This window comes from Lissotriton helveticus, chromosome 6 (genome assembly GCF_964261635.1).
Source record: "Lissotriton helveticus chromosome 6, aLisHel1.1, whole genome shotgun sequence".
In the NCBI taxonomy this organism is placed as follows: Eukaryota; Metazoa; Chordata; class Amphibia; order Caudata; family Salamandridae; genus Lissotriton; species Lissotriton helveticus.
The window spans coordinates 459,514,461-459,533,160 of NC_136067.1; the positions used below are offsets into that span (position 1 = coordinate 459,514,461).

An 18,700-nucleotide genomic window follows, 5' to 3' on the forward strand; every position below is an offset into this window, starting at 1 on the left:
TCTTTAACCCAGCCAATACTTCCCGCCCAAACCCCTATTTAAATGGTACCTTGCTAGAAAGAGTGACCGTTTTTGACTATCTTGGCGTCAGACTGCCCAAAACTTTTCAGTGGAGTTCACAAATAGCCAAAGCAGCCCTCAAATTAGCACCGATGGCAGTTTTTTTAAAAAAAACATATAGGAATTCCTCCTATAAACCGGCAGGCCCAATAGTTGAGAGATATAAAGTACAAACCAGGAGCGCTGCAATGTATGGGGCGGAACTATTGGGCCACTGTCCCCCTGGCGCTCTGACTAAAACAGAGAAAAATTTTATGAGACAGTTGTTGGTTCTTCCTCTAAGTACCCCTCTTATTCCCCTATGCATGAACTTAGGAATCAGACCTATATCAGAGGAGACTGGTCTTAGACCTTTGACCTTCTGGCATAGACTGTGGGTGACCCCAAACTAGCAGTCTACCAGTAAGAACTAAAGGAGATTTTGGGTCTCCCGGGTATGGGTAAACTGCCATGGCTCTCACATATAAGGGAGCGCTTGGCTCAGAGGGAGTACTATACAGCTATTAGGAAAGCTAAAAGCGACTATTTCACCAGGAGGATTGCGTTGGCTCAGAACAATAGTAAGGAAATCTTTGCTATCGTCAAGAGCTTTTTATCCCCCGGTGGAGAACAAAGGGCTCTTCCTGTCTCTCAACAATGGTGTGAGCAGCTGTCCACCTTCTTTGTGGACAAAATATTAAAGATTCAGGACAGTGTCGGTGCACATCCTAGAATTGCGGAGTCCTCTTCCCCAGGGTCCCCCTCCATTTTGTGTGCGGTCGCCCATCAGCTCACCTCATTTGCACCTGCGGCCGAGTCAGACATTCTGGCCATTCTTAGCTCCCTTAAGTCTGGCTCACCATCCGATCCGTGCCCGGCGCGGGTATTAGCTGGGGTAGCCAAGGAGGTCTGCACAGCAGTAGTAGACATTGTGAATCTCTCCCTTCAGACCTCCTTGGTTCCAGCTCAATGGAAACAGGCTAAACTGCTACCCCTTCTTAAGAAACCCTCTCTGGACCCGGCGGTCCCCGCCAATTACCGGCCTATTTCGCTACTACCAGCCTTGGCCAAGGTCTGTGAAAAAGTGGCTTTTCGGCAGCTCGAGACTTTTGTGGAATCTTTAGGTGCTTTGCATCCAGCTCAGTCGGGGTTTAGATCTGCCTATAGCACGGAGACTGCCCTAGTGGAGATGTCGGAGCGATTAGGGAGTGTCTTGATCTCTCTGCCGCCTTCGATACGGTGCCCCACCAGCTGCTTCTGGCCCGGCTATCTGCCATTGGTTTTTCAGGCCTGGTCTGGGAGTGGGTTAAATCTTTCTTGTATTCCCGCTCGCAGCAGGTCTGCATGGCTCCCTGCTCTTCCTCTGTCAGGAACCTTGCTACGGGGGTCCCACAGGGTTCCACTTTGAGCCCCCTCCTATTTAATATCTAGTTAACCCCTCAGGTCTATCTAGCATGGAAGCTTGGTGCAAAAGTGATAGCGTATGCTGACGATACTCAGCTGCTATTTACCTGGAAGGGCTCGGATCTGGACACTAACACCGCCTAGTCCTGCCTGGCATCTGTATTCTGCTGGTTAGCCCAGGCCTCTCTGAAGTGCAACGAGGACAAGTCTGAGGTTCTCTTGTACGGTCAGTTTACCTTGGATTTCAGACAATCTCTATGGCCGCCTCAATTCCCCTGCCCCCGTTTTGAGGGTGGACCTGTAAAAAATTTGGGGGTGTGGTTTAGCGAGGACCTTCGGTTTGTCGACCACGTTAAAAAACTGACTGGGGTCTGCTTTGGCACCCTCAAAACACTCAGAAGAATCTTCCCCCTGCTCCCGAGAGTGGCCAAAGAGTCAGTTGCTCGTGCTCTGATCCTCTGGCGACTAGACTACGCCAATGCTCTGTTCATAGGTATGCCTGGCTACCTGCTGCAAAAACTTCAAACTATACAGAATGCCACGGCTAGACTCTTGTTTAATGCCGCGAGTAGATCCAGTGCTAGGCAATATTTACGGGATCTTCACTGGCTGCCGGTGGCGCAGCGAGTACAGTTTAAAGCCATCACGCTGGCTCACCGGTCCCTACATGGACATGGTCCCATCTATCTTAGGAAGTCTTTTGCCTTCTATGTGCCGAATCGACCTCTGCGGTCTGCTTCCTTCTGCAGGATGATTATCCCGCGCTTCCGCAGAGTTCATTTGGGAGGCCCGTCGCTTTCTGTTAAAGCTGCAGCAGCCTGGAATTCGCTCCCTGCGGAACTTCAGCTTATCCAAGAGTTTCAACTTTTTAAAAAACACCTGAAAACACATCTGTTTAGTCTGACCATCTAATTGACTCACTCTTCTTCCCCAGCCCATCCTCCACGCCAGGACACTCTTGAGTATTAGTGCGCGCTACAAATCCTCTATAACATAACATAACATGTATGTTATATGATAGGTCTCCCACGATAGGTCTCCCAAACCTATGGAGCAACATGGAGATAGCTTGCATGCCAACTTCACGTCTAGAACTAGTAAGAGCATATAGATCCCTCAAATTAGCCGACATTGAGGGAAACATCCTACTTGGTCATTTAACAGCTGATTTTTAAAACATTAAAGCGGAGTATCAGCTTGAGCCCCTTCTTGACGACATTCAACCTGTCCTGGCTAGGAAATTATATTTCAAGTTTAGAATAGGGACATTGCCGCTTCACGCCTTCACTAACAAATGGCTAATCCCCTAACCCCCCTCGGGTGCCCTGCAAGTAACTGTGTAGATGAGACTGCTATCCATGTCTTTTTCTTTTGCCCTGGCTATAAAACAGCCAGACGACAATGGCTACTCCCACTTTGCAGAAACCTTGAGGAGCCATTTAGAATATTGAGAGTGGATACCCACCCACCCATTGTTTTCGCCGTCTCCCGTTTTTTGAACTTCATGTGGCATTATCGAAGGTTGTTGTTAAACTCATAACTGCAAGCATAAACCATCCACAGTCCCGACCTTGTCATATTCGAATCATTTTTAACATTTGATCTTATTCAAAACTGTTTTTTTTCACCTTCTTCTCATTTCTAAAACCAATATTATTGATGAATTGAACTTGGCTAAACTACCATTATATGGGGTAAATGCCGGTTGTTGAGAAGAAGCTTTTAAACCTATTAAGTCTTGTTCTAATGATGAATCTTGATGCTGTTAATAATAACGTTTTGTTTCCATTCTACTTTTATGTATTGGTCTTTGATATGTATTCTCTTTGTCATTCTTGTATTTTGTACTTTTTTATGGTCTGTAATGACCGAAATAAAGTTTGTTGGAATGGAATGGCATATTTGCACAGTTGATCGCCTGAGTGGACTTTTCTGCTATGGAGAACACTCTGCATAGATCCTGATATAAATGTTACCTGGCACTCCCAAAGGTACGCCTGGAAACCTGAGCCTGGCACACCTTTCCAGACGTACTTCTGGGAATGTTGATGAATAGGAAAAAGTAGGAAAAGTGTGTCAGGCAGGGCTAATCTCCACCCGTACTTTGCCCATTTTTATTGAGGAACTGTTTATTGAAGATGAAGAACAATACAAAATGTGTGAAATGTATGTTGTGTGTTTGATTAATACATTATGTATCAGGGTGTTTCACTGAAGAGACTAGTGTCCATGGAACAACATCTATTGAGTACCACAATTTGTTTCAATCTTTATGCAAATGAACACACTAGGAGTTGAGGAAACGTAATATCATTTTTGCTTAGGAAAGTAAGTGTTGGCTTCTGCCAAATTCCAAACTGGTGCGACTTGTTCAAAATGTGTTACATCATTTGATCATGAATTTTGAGTGAGAACTTTATAAAATCTCCAGATGTATTACAACAATAAATTTAGAGACTGTGTCCTGCAAATGGTATAGTTTTGCAGATACAAAGTGATATTTTGTGCCCCTCCTTCACCCTTACCAAGAGGACAGCAAACGTAACTGCTTGCAGGGTCAATCTGGCATTTTTATACTGATCTTACTCTAAATGACTGCCTATTTATAGATTGCTTTGCCTAACAACAAGTCACAGGGCCTGCCACAAATAGTAACTTGTTTGAGTAAGTAATGCTACATACTGCACTTCTGCAGTTACTAAGCACTGTAAATTGCAGATTTTGTTATGACAGACGAAAAATCTTACGCAGTGTAAGATTGAAATCTCGAATCCTCCAAACGCGGTGAAACTTTCTGTTTAATCAAATACAAAATCATCAATCAGTAGTGTTCCAAATTGAAAAGGTTTATTTTAAACCCATCTTCAAGTCATACTGCATCATATGCTGAATGGTTTATGTAGAGCATATTCCATGAGAATGATATCAAAAGATACATTTCCAACAAGGTGTCTTAGTACAATTCAGTCACAAATGGGGTGCATCCCCTATGCATTTCGAGCAGTGCTCTTCGTCAGGGGAAATATCACATAGTGTGACCAGTGGGAGCACCTCAGTGTAACCACGGAATGGGTCTGTAGTACGCTGGTATATGCTCTACTGAAGAGAGGTGAACTGAAAGGCAGCCCTCCGGAAGGAGAAAATGCATCCAATGGACCCTCAAATATCTCCTTTCTCCCACCTGCAAAGTGATCTCTCTCCTCTCGAAAGTGCAGGCAGATGGCAGCCAGCACTGCAAAACATGGGGCTGCTTTGAAACACCCACTCTGTATTTCACTTAAATGCGCTGCCACCAGGGTAGCGCGATTACTCATCTGACCTGAGGCAGTGCATTCACCATAATAGGGCTCACATTCCCTGTTTGCGCCCAGCGCACCTGTTTCATGGTGCACCGAGGTGCAAACAGCGAAAGTGTTCCCTTATTGTAATACGGCCCTAGACATATTTCTCAGAGTTACCTAATAGAAAATCAATCGTTAATGATTTTAATGCCCAGAGAACACCAATCATACATTGCAAGACCTCGAAGAACTACATCATTGTGTATTGTCTGGTAAAGATGGCTGGAGAATCTGCATTAGAAGGCAAATCTATGATATTGGCCTAGGTGATTTGAGTACAGCAAACACTTTCTCTCTTCACACAAACATTTTGGTGAACAATTTGCATGGCATTTGATTTGTTGTAAACAATGTGTTGGAAGGTCACAGTAGTACTTTCTGTAGCTATTTATTGAGGTTTGGAAACTAATTACACCTGTGTCAAAATCAGTGCTTGTAAATTAGTGATATATGATTTGCTAAACTGATGGGATTAAATGCACCAGGGACCAGTGGCAGGCGGTGGACTGGGGTGTATATCAACCACTTGATGACCTGGCAGATTGGAAGTCCTTTAGTCCATGCAGGTCACTGTGGGATTCCTTTGTTCTTGACAGTCCCACTTGAGCCGAGATCTTCCTCAAAGGCTGTCTCACTTGCTGTTCCTTAACAATTTAAGGTCTATTTAATGTACTGGCAAAAGCCTGAACTGATCTGATTTACCGTTGGGGCCAAAGTCCTTTTCAGGGCACCCCTGCAGGGGACATAACCTATCTTTTCAGTGCCACAAATAGAACACAGATAATTTACTGTGATCAACAGCATCTGAATAATACTGTCTTTCGTGACCCTTATATTTCTTGATAGAAATGTTAAATTGTTTGAGAGCAACCAACCAATGAAGCCCCTACTCTCACCATGATTACAAATTTGTCTTTATTGAGATTGTATGCAGTCAATCAGTCATCCGGAGAATTCTCCACTTCTACAGGAGGTGCAACGTCCATTACAGCTTCATTTAGTGAGACGAAACAGCTCAGCAGACATGTAATTTTAGAATACATAGTCTCTAACCTTAGTTTATAGGTAAACAAATAGCCTCCATTTTGTGGCAATTACAGGGATGTTTTCTGTCTGGACTCTACCCTGCCTGGCCTCCAGTAATTCCTTGTGGTATGCTCACCTGCACCACATCATCTTTTCATCTAGCACTCTGCAAACACAAATTAAGTGTGATCTCCTCCTGCCCATAGGTTACATGTTAGCGAGCTTCCTCATATTTGGTTCGAAACAGGCCTAGTTATGTTTACTTGTATATGTCCCTCGGCTGATAAGCTCCTATGGCAAGATGCAACTGTTAGTTCTTATTTTTTTGATTGGGAAAGAAAATTACTCCTTAGGAGAAACGCTGCCAGTTTGAACCTATTACATAATTCTGTTTAACTTGTAGATTTGAGACTCCGGGAAAACTTAAATATTTTGTGAAGCTTTTAATATTGCCAAACTTGGTTGTGCACATTATGAAGTACAGAAAAAATAAAAAGGGTTGAGTTGTTTCTGGCTTGATTTCAACCTTTCACCTGCAAGTTGATCACAAATCCCTGCAACCAGCATATTAGCCTACATAACTGTTATACCACATAAATGCGATATCAAGGAATGGTTAATGAATAGATACTTTAGTTGTTTGGTTAATTAAGCAAATTTACAACAGTACTATAGCAAGAGTGAAATACTACATTTTAAAATATAGTCTATGATACAGATATCAAACCTTGATATGCAATAGTAAACTAGGATCAACATATAAAGCACAGGATAAATCCAATACCACACCATCACTAAACCTTTACATAAAGTGAAATTGACTTAGTCATTGTGTGTATTTGAATACAATTGATTGACATGATGAAGCCCATGTATGGGCATACACTAATTTATCCATTACAAGTTGCACAGCCTATTCCAAATACTTAATTAATATCGTAGTTAGCTGTGAAAAATCTTCTCAGTGGCGTCGGATCAATACTTGTTAGCAGGCTCAAATTCCTCGTTCATTTAGTGAATAACAGAAACATTTCTTACGAGCTTTTAAAAGATGTGGATGTACACACAAAATGTGCAGGGCAATTCCTGGCTCGTGACTACGTAGGCAATAGTTTTGAGTCACACAATTTACAAGCCTATAAGGTGAAATATTTATAGATGGAAATACATGAAATCAACATTTCCATGAAATATTATAGTGGGATTGGAAACAAGCCCATAAGTAGGGCTTCCATCTAACAAAGTTATGAGAATTTAAGATTATCCATGAAAACGATCGTTTGTTCAGAGATACTTTGTCTTCCACATATAATAAATCCGTAATCAGTTTATTTATACATTTTTTAACAAATCATTGGGCATGTTGGAAATCTGTTGTTCTATAATGCTACATTTTGCAATGACTGATTTTAGAAACCATTTTCATGAAGTGATACTGTCCTTTCTTTTTAATTTCAGTATTTTCCAAATTGCATGTTTTAGTGGGGAGCAGGGAGACTTTTTCAGGACACAGCAGGTTCTTAGATATGTGGCTTGTTGAGGATAGTCTTGTTTACTTAAGTCAAATTCAAGACTAATCTGGACTTTAGAGGCAGAAGACGGAAGTTGGTATAACATTATGTATAGAACAAAGAGCATGGCAAGTTTATCAGTAGTCCCCTCAGCCCCATAAGAAATGAATGGCAGTAATTTGGTTTTAACAACTTGCTTCAAAGTTTCTAGACCTAAAGAGATGGTGTTACATTTTAAAATGTTGTCTAAAACTGGCTCACACATTAAATACCAATCTAACTATAGTTTATATTCCATGTACTGGGTTCCTGTACTTTCTGACAAATGACAAGGGCTTGGTTTTATCGAGGTTTACTTAGAAATAATTGTTCAAGCTGAAAAGTAGAAAGGCAGTGATGAGCCTCTGCAGACTTACAGAAGAACAATAATGAGGGCATAATGAACATTTGTAAGTTAAACAACACACAAAGGGCCTCATGTACTAAGAAATGATTCCCAAAATTGTAAAGTGTGCTCTAACTTCTTGTGAACCCTTTTTGAAACCAATTTAGTGATTCTAAAAACTTTTTCTGAATGCTAATTATGGGATTTAGTCGAACACTAGGATCCATCATGAAGTGAATGTAAAATTAACAACCTACAGTGATTTACAGCATAGATACATTTGCAATAAACAACCTGTACTCAGATACGAATGTCCAGTGTCCCTGTGCGATTCAGTTCTTTTGTTCTACTTTGAATGAATATTTCTGGAAAATTGGCAAATGTCAGTTTCCATGGAGAATGGTAATCACTGTCAATATTATCTGGGAAAACGGTTTAATCAACTTCACAACAATGAAATGTTGCAACGTATTTTCTTAAATTTGAAACTGTGGCGAGTTTTTATTATACATATCTCAGCAGCAACAATATTAAGACCCTGAAATTATTTATGTACTAAAACAGACGAAAGAGAGTTGAGGCATATCAAGAATATATATTACGTTCAAAACGAAATCATTTATTGTTTAGTTTTTAATATTGGGTGATTGTATGAGTCTTATTATTGACAATATCAACTTCTGAAGGATGAACGCATGGGTAGTTAGTCCCTGTTCACCTTTGAGTTTGTAACCAAATAATTGCATACAGATCTATTCAGAAGAGCTATCTCAGTGAGCTATCTTGCTGCATAGGTTATTGTGTGAGATAGCGTGTTTGTCTGTTGAACCTTTACTCACTTCTCTCCATCCTTTTCATCTGCCTCCTTCCTCCTACTCCAATGTTTACACCAATATAGCTCTGCACCCATTAATGGTGCTATTATGTGCTTTTGTTAACAAACCTCATCATGAAATCGTAAATATTTCCAGGATATTTGTGTCTCAAAGCCCTTTTCTATCTTTGGTGAATTGCACAGAGAGGTTAGGGCAACCTTATCGCTTTGCAAAGACCCATGGATCATGGAAATTTAGCAAGAGACGTTTTACAAACCCTTTAAAAACCTTTCATCAGAATATTCGGCTAACCCTATTTGTTAATTGAGGGAAAAGCTCATAGAAAGCCTCCATTTTCCCTTCCCCTGCTTCTTTTGCTTTATGCAGCACTGCCTCCTACTTCTACAGAGACTAGAATTGCTACTGTGGCCTACCTTTCTTTTGCTTTCTGGACTTAACTCTCCCCTAGAGCTAGAATCCCATCCATTCCAAGCCACAGCAGCTGTGATTGTGATTTACTTCCATTTAAGCTACACTCAGCTAGCCCACCATCACCCTTGTGGGAGCTATTTATTGATTATAATCATGTTAATAGAACTATGTTTCTATTGCAATTGAAATGAAAACACTAAGAAGTATTACACCTATTTTGTTTTAGCCTATGCTTCACTAGGCCTCAACTATGCCTTTTCACACAATTCTGAAACATAAAGCTTTGTCTCATAATAATAATTGTGTGTTGATATGTTTTCATGTCACACATCTCACAATGCATGCAGCAAAATGTACACTGTTTATATTGTTGTTCCTGAGGAACTATGGAGAAAGCCTTTGCTACATTCAAGGCTCTTTCCGGCTACACACTTTAGGCAGAACATGTACGAACCTTTCCATTGTTTATTGAAACGCATTTGTTTTGCCACCTCCAATGACATTAGATCAGAAAGAGTTTAATATATCCATATCAGGGGAGAGTGCTAACGTGGTGGGATTATATGACATTTTATAATGCTGAACTGTGATTTGATGTTGAAAAGATTCATTTGCTCACCTGATTCTAATTGTGCAGTTATTCGTTGCTTTCTATGCTAGAATTTTTAATAAAATCCTACAACATGTGGTGAGCCAGAGAAAGTTTCTGAGCCTCTAGGGATGCTGCCTGATTTCGTGTTGATGCACATTTTGTACTTGGTCTATTTTTCTGATTTTGCTCATTATTACATCTGGATCTATTATTAGGAACCTTCACGGTACATTATTTCCCTAAGCTTGGTTTATTTAACTGAGCTATATTTTTGCCTTCAGCACTGTACTCTAATATTTCTAAGAAACCTCTTGGTTTTCTCTAAATTATTGTTCTTAAACTCCCTTTTCGAATCAGACCTTTCTTTCTTATTGACTGTATTCCCTTTGGAATCTTGCTTTTAAGTACAAATTACCTGCTCTATTCTTTGAGGTCAACCCTGTCTTAACCCTGCATCCAGGCGCCACTATCATGCAAATTATTTTAGTGATAGCGTGTCCACACCACTTCTTCAGTTTAAAATGCAGGGACTCTGTAGCCTGGTCTTTCAATCCCTTCTTTGTGGGACCAGGACTGCATTAACTGTAGTTCAGCCTATCAATATTGGCAGTACTTGCCAAGCTAGCGGATGGAAATGGCCCCCCTCTGAAATTTCAGTTGTCATTGCTTTGCGTTTTAATGGCTTTTCTGTCTTTCTGCTTGTCAGGGAAAATAAATTATACCCTAAAGGTCTAGTAGGTTTTCCACTTTCATTTCCATAATGGCCTTGCACCGCTATTCTGAAGTCACTGCTAAACTGTAAAACACAGCAACACATCACCCTGCCACTAACATTTTAATTGGATGTTTTTCAGAAGTCAAATCAGCTTTGTAGGCGAAACCAAGCTCAAATGTTGTAAAATCCACTGCATTAAATGAACAAATGTAATTTTTAGTGGCCTGCCATTTGGTTACTGTGTGGACAGGACAGCGTAATGGGATGTGAAAAGGTTATGCATGAAAACACTCACTGGCCTCAAAATCTGAGCTTGGTCTAGGACCTAGATCTGGACTGTGACCGAGAACGCGATTTAGATCTGTGTGGTCCTTTTTTTCTTCCATCTCTCTCGTATCGTGAGCTTGACTTGTGACTTCTTGTACCAGTTTTAGACTTTGAGTGAGACCGAGAACGTGATTTAATTTTCATTGCCTTTTTTGATGGGGATCTGGACTGAGACCTTGAATTAGACCTGGAAAAAGATCGGTTTCGACGGTTGAATCTGCCATGGTCTGAATGTGTTCTGCTACGCCTTGATGGTCTTTCAGGACGGTATTTAGGACTGTAAGATCTTCTGTAGTTTTGCTCAAATGAGCGACTTCTGGACCGCCTCCTCTCATAACTTCTGCTCCTGGACCTCCGACTGTGTCTATCATAATCCTCATCGTAATTTGAACCACCATATTCACTTCTTCCTTCCTTTGTTTTCATTTGATTTGCCGTTTTTCGATCACCCTGGGCAAACTGGATTTCGATTTGGCGACCACAAACCCACTTCTTGTCCAAATTATGTAGCGCATCCTCTGCATCACGGACATCTTCAAATTGTACATACGCAAACCCTCTTGGGCGACGAGTGTAGAAATCAAGCGGAACATACACATCAACTATTGGCCCATAGCGGCCAAATTCACGACGCAAGTCTTCAGATCTGGTGTCGTCCGCTACGTTCCTGACGAACAAAGAAGTGTTGGGGGGCCGCAGGTAGCGGGACATAGCGGCAAAAAACGGACCGCGGCCTCAGAAGCGTCTGTAACAGCGAAAACCAAACCGTCGGCGCGCGAGGTGCAGAAAAGGAGGACAGCTCTGCAGCTGCGCGTAAAATCAATATATAGGCTCTACAAATCGACAGATAAAAATATAGGTTAGACAAAAAGGCAGACGCAACCGTCAGAAACATGTCAAATACAACAAATACTTTTTCAGTGGAGGAATGTGAAACCCATAATGATGACTACATTCACCAACAAGGGCAGAACAGCAGCTGGGAAATGCCGATACACACGCAAGCAGAAAACACAGCACCATCTCGAAATGTAATCTTAATTGCAATGCCTCCGCAACCACTGAACCGTGCGAGTACTGCATATATACTGGTGTCAGCCATTCCAGGTTTTCAGTATTTTACCAGAAATGCCTTGTTTCGGCAAGCTCAAGTGGGTACTAAGCCATAGCAGGTCTTGACTGGGGATAGTTGAATACCAACCCTAGTGCTGTCAGTCAACCTTGTAGAAATGCTTTCATAAATTGCGGCAAATTATGTATTTACAGCATATTTTTACACATGTACAGACAGTTGTTGATTTTAGAGATATTTATCACACACCTACTCCCACTTTATTAACCGCTAGGTGCAAAGGTATGGTTGTGACAAACATTCAACTGTGCCTGAGAATGGAGAAGTGCGCAGCAGAAATGTTGTGGCTAGTTTATACATTGTTTCCAATAAAGAATAAATCATTACAGATCACACGCCAGGGTACATCACATCAATGCCAGGAGAACGTTTACTCATCACTCTTTCTGTGCCAGAGAAAAAGTCATTAAAACTGCTGTTCCCGATGACAGAATACTTTCAGAATTGCTATCCTCTTCTTCCTGTCTCTCCGCTCTCTGATCTCTGTTTCTCCTCAGCAGATCTATACTCTGTCCCTAATGATTGTCAGCCACCGACTACATCTAGGCAATGGCATTAATCATATGATATTAATACTGAGCGTGTATTAAATGCAAGTCATTGATAACACTGACACACTGACCCACTGAATATTGTGGGCCAATCCCAATATGTGTCCATTAATTTCACTGAGCCATGTTAGCTTGCCAGGACAATCATCTGGGCGTAAGTTAGTGTCCTATAAATTCTATTAATTGAAGCGCTTTCATATTGCACTTTACTCAGGGATGTCAAAGCGTCTCATAAAGTGCTGATCGAGGCAGCTGCTATTATGTTCTTGTTTATTTTTTTACTTTTTATTTATAAGCAACCTTAAATGTTATTGTATCAAATAAATGTATGTCTATTATATAGTAGGAGGAAATACTAATGTAGGTCATGATGTGTTGTGCCAAAGGGTGAATTTGATTGACGTAGACAAATCTAAATAAACACGTAATTGATCCTATGGCTGGTTGGCTAAATGAACACGAACTATATGTCAGAGGCCTAAAATTTACTTATTCCCATGATTGGTGGGGGTTATCCGTCTTTTACTTTTTCTTCAATGTAACTTAGAAAACTTAGAGAGAGTCAGTGGAATGAATGATGGGTGGAACGGAGTTGTGATTAGTGGATGTGCTGTTGCTGAGGCGTGATAAGAAGTCAGAGGGAAGGACAGTGGCCAAATTGGTCATTGATTTTAAGGATAATATAAGTAATACCAGTTATTTGTATATATATTGCCTTATTCTTGGCGGAATGCCAGCTCTCCTGGTGACAATCAGTGGAGGTAGGGGTGTGCTTAGGTAGGCTGAATAGAGCACAGGCAGCAACGTTTAGAAACATTTACTACCAGTGTCTAGGATGTGTTGGAGAGGCCCAACAGAAAATTATTGCAATGGTCAAGTCTACTGAGGGCCAGTGAGGAAACAAGTTTTTTTGCTGTGTTGGATAGTTATTAAAACTTAGCGAACCTTGCAATTGTTAAGCAATTGGAAGTGAGCGGCTGGGACGTAAAGAAAGCTTTCTTAACAGAAGCCTGCAGAAATAATCACATACTCCCCATCTTTGCATTTCCTGCTTAAGCTTAATTGGAAACAGACAGTTATAGCTTTATTGGTGAGGAAAGCTCCCTTCCCATTGCAGAACTTGCTCCACTGGCTCCTTACACAGCATTGTTTTCATTGGAAAGTTTATGGTATTGCACATTGAGGGCATTACAAGTTGCTCGTGTATTTACGTACCTTTGTTTCATTATAGAACTGGTATGATGATGCCATTTTATAGCCTATTGTTCTGCTCATTTGTTCTCCCAAAGAAACCGCAGCATTACAGCCTCTACCAGAGCATCTACTTGGGTCTGTTGTTGGACCCTAACATTTAAAACATTAGAAAGGTGGCAGCTTGCACTCTTAAGTTATTGCATAGTACTTTGCAATGCACTGCCCATTACCTTGCACAACATAAACTATGTTTTTCGTTATTAAACAGTGCTTGAAACCTTTTGGTAAAAATGCGGTGCCAAGTGTTCCTAAGTAAGTATATAAGTTCAAGAAGACATAATTGATGACATTGAGGCCCTTGTAATTGAACCACTGGTGATGCTCAGCTGGTATCAAATGTGTGCAAAAAAGATATATGTATGTAATTTTTCACAGAACCTAGGTAGATGGAATTCTTTGAAGGAAAACTATACGTAGCCAGGCTAAATAGCCCACCTACTTGAAACAATTTTAAGTCTGGCCTGGAGGCAGCTGGGGTTGTCTCGCTAATAGCATATAATCAAAAAAATACATAAAATATGTCTACGTTGTTACATGCTTTTAAGGTCTTTGGGTAGCCCTTTTCATCCATTGGTCAGTTCAATTGTAATTCACATTTTGCTTCCACACACCACAGAATATAGCTTGAGCAATAGACCAGCACACTTCAGCAACTCTTATTCTGTGAGGAATTGCATTTTGCTTATCAATTGTACACGTCCACCTGAAAAGAAGTGCACTTCATTGTCAGGACTGATGGGCCAATGCTTTATTTTGCAAACGCTTTTTTATCTTCAGTCCTTATTTTGTATTATTTTTTTTGGTTGTGTTTATCTGTGGCTTCAGTTTACAGTAAGTTTAAGACTATAATCATGTTTTCCTACAAACTACTTTAACACTGAAAAGAATTTCTGTATCTGCCTGCTAATAAACATCTATACTGTTAAAAGTATTGCAGTGGTTAATTTCTGTACATTTCAAATAACATTATTATTACAACTATATGGCAATTGTTAGACCTGGCTTGTCCAGTGGGTTTTTCCAAAGACGTTTTGTCCTTCTGTTTCTGACCTGTTTTGTTGGTTTTCTGACTTTGGGCAATTTAACACTAATGATCAGTGCTAACGTACATAAGCTCTCTCTGTAAATTGTTGTTATGTATTAGTGTTTCCCTGATTAGTTTATTTGGGTCTACTATTACGCTCCTAGTACAATGGACTGTGTGTGCCCAGGGCCTGTAAACCAAATGCTACCAGTGGGCCTGCAGCACTGGTTGTGCCACCTACATAAGCAGCCTTTCAAATGTAACTCATTCCTGCCACTGCAGTGTTTCTGCGCAGTTAGGTACTGCCATGTCGTCCTGGAAAATGCACGTACTTGCCAGGCCCTAACCTTCCCTTTTCCTACATGTGAGGCACCCCTAAGGTAGGCCCAATGTACCCCTGTGGGCAGGGTGCAGTGTATGTGAAAGGTAGGACCAGCCCTGATGTGTGTGGCATGTCCCGATAGTGAAATACTGCAAATTTCGTTTTTCTCTATTGAAAGGCTATCTGTCCCATAGGATAGAGTGGGAGTTTATTTTTAACATCTTATAAATATAACTTCCCATTGGGACAAGATGGAAAGATGGAGTTTAGTATGCCTCAACTCAGAATATAAAAATGCATCTTTTAGTAAAGATGATTTTTATTTGTGTGTTTGAAAATACCACTTTTATAAAGTGGATATTTTCTTGCTTAGCCATCCTGTGTGCCTCTGCTGGTTTGTGGATTGACTGTCTGGCTTTTGAATGACAGGGGCTGGTGATGTGCATTCTCTCAAATGGCCCCGGGGAGCGGGGGGGTTGATGTGTATCCTGTCTTTTCTGGATTAGTCAGGGCTGGGATGAATAGACCTGGGTTGCATTTAGAGTAGGTGGAGGAGATTTCTTTCATAACTGAATGGGCCTGGTCTGCCTTGGACAATGCTGTCTCCACCTCCTGCCGGGCAGGTGCACCAGAGAGAACAGAACTTGTTTTGGCTGGGGCAAAGAGCTTCTCTGCCACCAGAGAACAAAGGAATTTGTGCTTCAAAAAGTGGGGCCCAGACACTAAACTTTTGAATACTGCTGAACTAAGGAACCTGCCAGGAAGAAGAACCGGGAAAGCTGGAGAAGGAGTACTGCCCCTGTGCAGTGTGCTGTTCAGGATGGCCTGCAGTGGTTTAGTCTGCCTTGGCAGGAAAAGTACTGGACTGTGCTTTCTTCATTCTGCTGCTAGAGTTTTCTCCAAGGGCTTGAAGTAGAGCGTGCCTACTGTTGGATGACTCTGCCAAGGAGAAGAGCTGGAACAAACTGGAGGAGGAGCACTGCCGATTTGCTGTGTGCTGTCTGGGGTTGGCCTGCAGTAGTTGTTTCTGCCAAGGAGAGGAACTGTGTGTGTATACTGCTTGAGAAATTATCTCCAAGGGCTTGGAAGTGGAGCTTGCCCTCCTGTTCAAGAGGTCTCAGGAACAGCAAAGACCTCACAATCCTTCTGGGTACTGTCCCTGGAACTGCTGGTTTCAGTCGCTGCATAAGAAAAGTGCAACTGACTCTGTCACCGAGTCCATCGCAGGATGCCATGTCCTGAAAGGCCCCGCAGAAGGCACCGCTGCACTTCGCACTAGATACTTGAACTCACCGATGCCACACCGTGTTCTGTGGGCACCGCACTCCGCACCGCATTGTTACACCCTGCCTTGACGTCACCGATACTGTTGCTGCTTGACTGCATCGACCGGCACCATCGTCTGTACTGCAACCTACCAGCATTGCATCGAGCACTGCCTCACCCTGCACCATTAGCCTTGGTCTCACCGACTCCGTCGGGACGATCTTCATTGAGCTGCACCCTGCACCACTACCATTTTTGCAACGCAACCGCGACGGTTGCCCCGACCAACACGCACCACCGCGAGAAAGTTACTGTTCACGAGCCTGTTAACGCTTTTGCTGGCCTGTACCGACGCAGTCGGCTGGAGTTTCGGGAGACTGTTGTTTTCAGCATTGCGGTAGCCCCGGACAGAGCTAGCGACTCAGAAGAACTGTGTTTTGTGGATATTATTTCTTGCAAAGTAACTATTTTTACAGTATTGTATGTTAAATGTTTATCGTATTTTGGTCTTGTTGGTTTAGATAAAGTTTTGCTTATTTTTCAGAACTGATGTGGTGTCCATTTGTTGTGTTTGCCCTGTGTTACTGTATGCATGCACAAATGCTTTACACACTGCCTCTGCCTCTGGGACAAGCCTGTCTGCTCATGTCAAGATGCCAAAGGGGTGAGCAGGGGTTATTTTAGAAATGTAGCCTGACTAGGAAGAAGGGTCCCTACTTGGACAAAGGTGCAAACCATTGCAAACTAGAGATTCCCATTTCCAACAGCAATCATTTAAGCAGTGGAAAGTTTTCTTATTTTTCTTCTTTTTTGTAGCATATGCTTGCAAAACCATGTTGTATTTTCCTGAACCCTATGCTGATGACATTCATTTTGGTCAGTGTGCTAGTTGTTATTGGAGAGAACAAGCAGGCAGGTACTTAATGAGACCCACTGCGGATCCACATTCTGTACACAAAGCTCACTTTTACTACGAGTTCTGTTGTTTTATTGATTTCACTGCGCTTTGCAAAACTTTTCACATGTTAGGCTAAAATTACTTTGTCAAACAGTCATTGAACTATTTTACTGGGGTATTTTTTTCTTAAATGTATTGCTGAACTATGGGAATGTTGGTGTCCATTAGAGACCGTTGTTCCTGGTGTATTTGTGTGAGATATGTTAATAAACATCCATACTCCTAACTCTACAGTAGCAGCAACCATTTTGGTCAGTATGGTAGTTCAGGGAGGAGACATGCAGCTAGGCACTTAATGAGTCCCTGCGTGGGTTTGTAGCAGGGGCACCCACGCGCCGCACCAAATGCAAGCCCGTCTGCACTGGCCTGAGATCGAACACAGCTTGGTACCCAAATCTGTTCCATTTCTAAGCAATATGTAGTAAGCTATCCCCCACCCCCGCCCGGAATGCCATATTTTTAAGGCCCTTGGTAGGAGTGGCCTGTTAAATGGTGTGATGTTTATTGGATCAGATAAAATCCAGATGCGCAGTGACTGTATTTATTTGGTGCAAATAATATCACCCAGTTACTAGCTTTTGGAAAATAAAATGTAGATTTTAGTGCTAACCCCTATCAATATCGGCATGGTTGACCTGCTGGTAATGATCACAAAACCCGTAATTGAGATATGTGCCTTAAAAGGAGTTGCCACACATATTGTATTATACAAGGCCACTTGTAATGATTGTCTAAGTCTTTTTTCCTCTTTTCTTGTGCTTATCAACAAAATAGAACAAAAGTTAATGGAACTTAATCTGGGTATTGATAAATCCATTGTGCTCTCTTCCGGTGGTTTAGAGGTAGCATGATCTAAATGCATGCAGGGGTTATTAAAAATACACCTACTGTAGCTAAAAGCCCATTTGCTAAAAGGAGCGTAATCACTGACTATGTATTTGATCTTATTAGTATCACTGAACCTTGGTTCAGCGACCACACAGCTGATGTAAACAATGATATCTCTCCACCCAGGTATAAACTGTTTGAAATACAGCTGCCACATAAGCGTGGAGTTGCCCTAGCTTTTATTGTCAGGAACAGTATTACATGCTCACAAATTGGTGCTATCTATACCCCTGATCAGGAAACTCTGACAACCAGAATTACTAGTTCTATGGCTATTTTACTGTCTTTTAACTAAGTATGTTGACCGCCCTAAGCCAGGGCTTACACAAAGGATCTTTCAGCCTCAATGATAACTCACAAGACTATCACCAAAAGCCTAAAGTTTTGCTAGGAGGTTTAAACATATGTTTTGGTAGTCCTAATGACCCTCTTCCAGTCAAGTTCCTCGACATGTTTTCTTTTGGTATTCTAAAGATAATTCTTACAGTTTCTGCTTATATAAGGACCATATGTTGGATGCAATCTGTTCAAATATGCCAGCACATAATACTTTCTTTCAGTCAGATAATTTCAGACTGCCTTTTACATGTTCACTTATCCCACCAAACTAAATACATTTCAGATTGGATCAATGTCCTTTCAAAAATAGAACAACGTTTCATTTGAAGCTCTTGTCTCCTCAATGGCAGATCATAGGCCTTCAAACGATAATGGAGAA

The 18,700-nt window shown here is 41.5% G+C and overlaps 2 protein-coding genes across 8 annotated transcripts in view; one reads left to right on the top strand and one right to left on the bottom strand.

Moving 5' to 3' along the window:
- The window catches only part of ARHGEF10 (Rho guanine nucleotide exchange factor 10), a 1,140,991-nt gene that overhangs the window by 944,250 nt on the left and 178,041 nt on the right, over positions 1 to 18,700 (top strand). The window lies entirely within an intron of this gene.
- LOC144762676 (uncharacterized) lies at positions 10,454 to 11,386 on the bottom strand. Its single transcript, XM_078647919.1, has one exon. The coding sequence runs from the start codon at positions 11,296 to 11,298 to the stop codon at positions 10,579 to 10,581; it is 720 nt and encodes a 239-aa protein (XP_078504045.1). The 5' UTR covers positions 11,299 to 11,386; the 3' UTR covers positions 10,454 to 10,578.